Below are 4,644 nucleotides of genomic sequence, written 5' to 3' on the forward strand. Positions count from 1 at the left end.
TCCCACCCACCCACACACACACACACAAAAACGGAACAAAAAAACCCCCTTAGTTAGGAGCTTTGACTTCTGACCAAACACTTAGTGCATCTGAGTCGCATTCATTTGACCCAGAAGGACTGGGTTTCCATATTGTCTGAGGGCAGAAATAGGGAACAGTGGAGATGTAGTTCATGAGCTATTTATTGAGTAGAGAGAAAGATTCTTTGAGAGAAGGAAGGTCATTTGAAATGTTTAAAAGTATACAGCAGTTGCAGATTAGTGGTTTTTTTACACATTCTTCCATTAGAAATGAAAGATAGAATCAGAGAATGAATCTATGATTCTGTGTAGGAAAGCAGAAGCAATTTGGAGATCCGTACACTTGTGTGAATTTATTTGACTATATGGTTTGTAGAACTATCTGGTTTTCTGTAGAAGCTAGAGATCTCTCTACTGTGGCATGGGTTTGGTTTTGTGTGTTCAGTTTTTGGTTTTGTTTTGTTTTTTGTTTATTCAGGGTCAAAACTCAATATTAGTTTAGTATGTTACTCTAATTAGATCATCTCTGGTTAATATATAGACTCTCTTCAGTCATTCCCATCGGTTAAAAATAGCCTTATTTTCACTAATAACCAGTTTTAAGTTTGACTGTGTCATTGAGGAATGTTTTGGAGAAGACAGTTACACCTTGCTAAATGTAAATTAATATCCTGCAATTGCAGACTTGGTTAAACGCCATGCTGGTGTACTAGGACTTAGTGCATGTATTTTGTCAAGTCCATATGATGTACCCACCTGGATGCCACAGCTCTTGATGGATCTCAGTGCCCATCTTAATGATCCTCAGCCTATTGAGGTAAAAATACTTAACGTTATTTTTCTATTCAATATAGCACATCTAAAATATGCTTGACACATTCTTAGTTCCCCTTTCCTAGAAAAAAATAAGAACCTATTAAGAAACTTAGTTTCTGCTGCTTTTTATTAAATGGTTCCAAATACGTTTTAAGTTATGGACTGCTTTAAGTATTTTTTTGTGGTAGTTCTGTTCTTGCTTTCAAATTTAAAGCATAAACTGAAAGCTGAAAGAACTGTATCTATAACGAGGAAATAATATTTTTTAATTAAAAATGTCACTTTTTTGCATGCCATTCTAGAAAATAACAACCTGAACCAAAAAATCGCTCTGGAATGTTTAAAACAAGGTTTTATAAGCAGCCCTAGAAACAAATTTTTAATGAAGTAGTTACCTTTAACTCTTATTTTTTTGCTCTATTTGGTTTTGTTGACCTTTGTTTTAACCAGAGTAGTGAGCTTATGGCTGAAGAATTCCATAGATTTAACAAACTTTGCTATGGTGTGCTTTACAGAATCAAGAAACTGAACTTTTCTTTTGTTAATTTAATGATAATTATTTTAATAACAGAAGGTAGTTTTCCTCTGATTTGTTTCTTCTATGCACCTTATGTGATTCATTAACTCTTATGTTGTGAGACCTAAGCTATTGGTTTGAAATACCCAAGGAAAAGAAAAAGGGGAAAAGCATTCACTTATACTTTATAAGAATCTATTCATTTTTTCAAACTCAGACTTGTAGGTCAAAAAATCCTTTTTATAAGAGTGTTCGAGTCGTGACACTGTTCAAAAGACTAACCAGAATTGTAAAAATTAAAATACTGGGGAACTGGGCTAAATTCCCCAGAGCCCTTCTAACTTTTGCAACTGCTCGAACACTTCGCTCTACTCGGCAGTTATTTTTGTTGTATTCAACGTTTGTTTTGTCATGGAGCTTAAATCCATAACTGATACAGAGCAATACTGATTGTCTGCTATGCAGATGACTGTGAAAAAAACGCTGTCAAATTTCCGGAGGACCCATCACGACAACTGGCAGGAGCATAAACAGCAGTTCACAGATGACCAGCTACTAGTGCTTACTGACCTCTTGGTTTCACCATGCTATTATGCATAGATAGGTAAGATTATTTGTTTTGAAATAAATTGGCAGAAACGTCAGTCTTACAAAATCTACTCTAGCTCTCCAGTCTAGCATGAAGAGTAGGGAGGAATCCCTAACCACAGGGAAAATGCTACAGCCACATACAAGTCCCTTGCACCTCTAGTGGTCTGTTCAAGAACAGATTTATTTTGATTAAATATTGTCTATCTTTTTGTGTGTCCCTGTATTACATTAGTGTTTTGCTAAGACACTTAGACTTGTTTTCTTGAATATTGATGTTCCTTTCCTCCATTTTCTGCCAGTTTAATGCCTGGCAGTTTGACTAAAGGCAAGGTACTTACTGCTTTTTGCCTCTGAGGACTTTAGCCTACCACCCAGTCCAGTAGATCATCTACATCTCATGATGGGGAGTGACTTCTCCCAAATTCTTCCCTCTTCCACATTATGGCTTTGCTACCAGGTCTCTTCACGCAGGCATGTCCCCAAAGAGTTAATCCATTCCTAGAGTTTCTCTGTTATGCTACAAGATTCTGATCTCTGTTGTATTGTGATGTTTTGTTGACAGTATTCCAAGAGAAGTTTTAGTTTATATTTTCATTTTGTTCTGTGGTAATAGCATGAAGCAATAATCCTGTTTTGAATTCGTTCTTCTTTGTTTTCAGGTTTTTCCTGGAGAAATGAGGATGTAGGAACCTTTCTGCAAAATAAAGGAAACTCAAAGAAATTTATCATGTAGAAAACTTTGTGTTGGAAGTCCTGATGCCTAATCAAAGCCACTTTTAAATACAAACATAAAGACCTGGTTCTATTCAAAAAACATTTCACCTCCCCAGGGAGCAGCTGTGGGAACCCCACAGTCTCCTCCTAACTGTACTTGCAGAGCCTGATTGTGAGTTTACTGCAAGACCCTTCTCATTGGCCTGCGTGACACTTCAGTCTTGTTTCTGCTTTCTTGCACACGGTGACTTACACTGCACGTTTCTTATCCTCTTTTTCTGACCCTTCTTCCCAGCTGTTTCTGACATCAAAGATATGCAGAACCAGAGTGTGCTGCAAGCCTGAATATTCTCAGTGAAGCTCTCCAATTCTGTTGATGCAACTTGTTACCTAGTCGGCATACAATACCAGGAACCTATCTTTCTCAGAGTTTATTTTTCACTACTTGGATTTGAGTGCCCATCAGGTGATGGGCTCTGTATCATTCAGTCCACCTCAGGGCAGGATTGCCTTTTTGTATCTTCCTTGTCAAAATGTAAATAGCTGATTTTCTCTGTGCAGTATAGATGATGGCAGGATAAAACATGGGGAGTGAAAGCTCTTACTGCCTGGCCAGGTCTTCATAGATAGCTTGACCACGTGTGGAATAAAAATCTATGTTTATCTGCATATTTTTAAGGGTGAAGGACTATGGGTGTTTCCACATAATTAGAGCCCACAGATATGAAATAATGGACTATCAAGTGATGGGTGAATTCACAGAATGAAATGTATGCACAGTGTGAAAAGGCACTGAATGGCTGACTATTTTTAACAGCGTATTCTCATAAAGATTGTCACTGTTTGAGCAAGCATATCTTGTTCGAAGATTGTGGAAGCTCTGTATTTTTTTGCCTGCAGCTTTGTTCAGAGACTGGTATCTATTGGCTATTTAACAACATGTTTAATATGTGTTACATAGTTGTAAAAGACTGTATAAATTGTAGAGGCATTGCGTTGACAAAACATTGTACAGTTTGCAACCTTTTACATAACACCATTGTGAGATTAATTTGTAAAGATTCATACTTAGATGTTAATACGGTAGTAGTTCTGGCTTTTGTATCAAATCAAATGCCATTATTAGTTTTTTAAATTATTTTCTTTAACAGAATATCTCTTCATGTCTGAGAAGCAGAGGTTTTGTTTTGGTTTTCTTGTATCATTATTACTATGTCTCATTCAAATTTTAATGCAACACTTGTGGCCATCTCTAAATGCTGACATCACATATTTTGGTGTGATAAGCTCATAGAATATGAGGTACATTGAAATAATTCATAAACTGGTGTGTGTTTCCACTTTCATGCAACCCTACAGGAGCACTGATACATTTCAAGTGATCTACCTGCTGAGTGTGTGACTCATTCCAAACTTCAAAGCACAGCAGTGTTCCTGGTGCAGTATTTAATGAGTGTCAGCACACAGATGTAACCACTGTATAGCGTAGTGCCAAAATTATTATTTCAATTGTGTACGTAGTTTAAGACCCAATAAATGGACTGTTTGTAACATCTGCATTTTTTGTATTTCTAAAGCAGAAATTTCTTATATTGAGACTATAACTTCAGGTTATTTACGGTGCCTTTAAGCTTTTTGTATGAGGCATATGTTTATTGTAGGATTTAGCAGTGAGTTAAGGCAATATTTAAGGATAATTGAAGATCTAGTTCTAAGGGTTGGGAAACTAGCTCTTATATTTATGTAAAAATATCTTGTACCTGGTGAGGCTTGCCAGAAAACTTACTAACTTCTGAGGAGTACACTTAAAAATTGGAGAAACTAGTTTGAACTGGAGGACGTTTTGCTGATAGACTTAAAATCTTTAAAAGTAATGGGAAGTATTTGCTGCAGAGGATCATCTTTAAAGTAAGTGTGTGCTGATTAACTGATGGAGCGGATATTATGTGTGCCATTTTGCCTATGCTAAGGGCAGCTAACTATAG

At 36.5% G+C, this 4,644-nt stretch overlaps 1 protein-coding gene across 2 annotated transcripts in view; it reads left to right on the forward strand.

The window, feature by feature from the left end:
- PSME4 (proteasome (prosome, macropain) activator subunit 4) overlaps positions 1–4,210 on the forward strand; it is a 69,111-nt gene extending 64,901 nt beyond the window's left edge. For both annotated transcript variants that reach the window (XM_010574877.1, XM_010574878.1), the window contains 3 exons: positions 705–838; positions 1,820–1,958; positions 2,605–4,210. In XM_010574877.1, coding sequence (XP_010573179.1) covers positions 705–838; positions 1,820–1,954 — 269 coding nt within the window. In that variant the 3' untranslated portion in view covers positions 1,955–1,958; positions 2,605–4,210. The remainder of the gene's footprint in view (positions 1–704; positions 839–1,819; positions 1,959–2,604) is intronic.
- Positions 4,211–4,644: the final 434 nt, after the last annotated feature.

The sequence above is a fragment of the Haliaeetus leucocephalus genome, unplaced genomic scaffold (genome assembly GCF_000737465.1).
Source record: "Haliaeetus leucocephalus isolate CR32 unplaced genomic scaffold, Haliaeetus_leucocephalus-4.0 Scaffold450, whole genome shotgun sequence".
Taxonomy (NCBI): Eukaryota; Metazoa; Chordata; class Aves; order Accipitriformes; family Accipitridae; genus Haliaeetus; species Haliaeetus leucocephalus.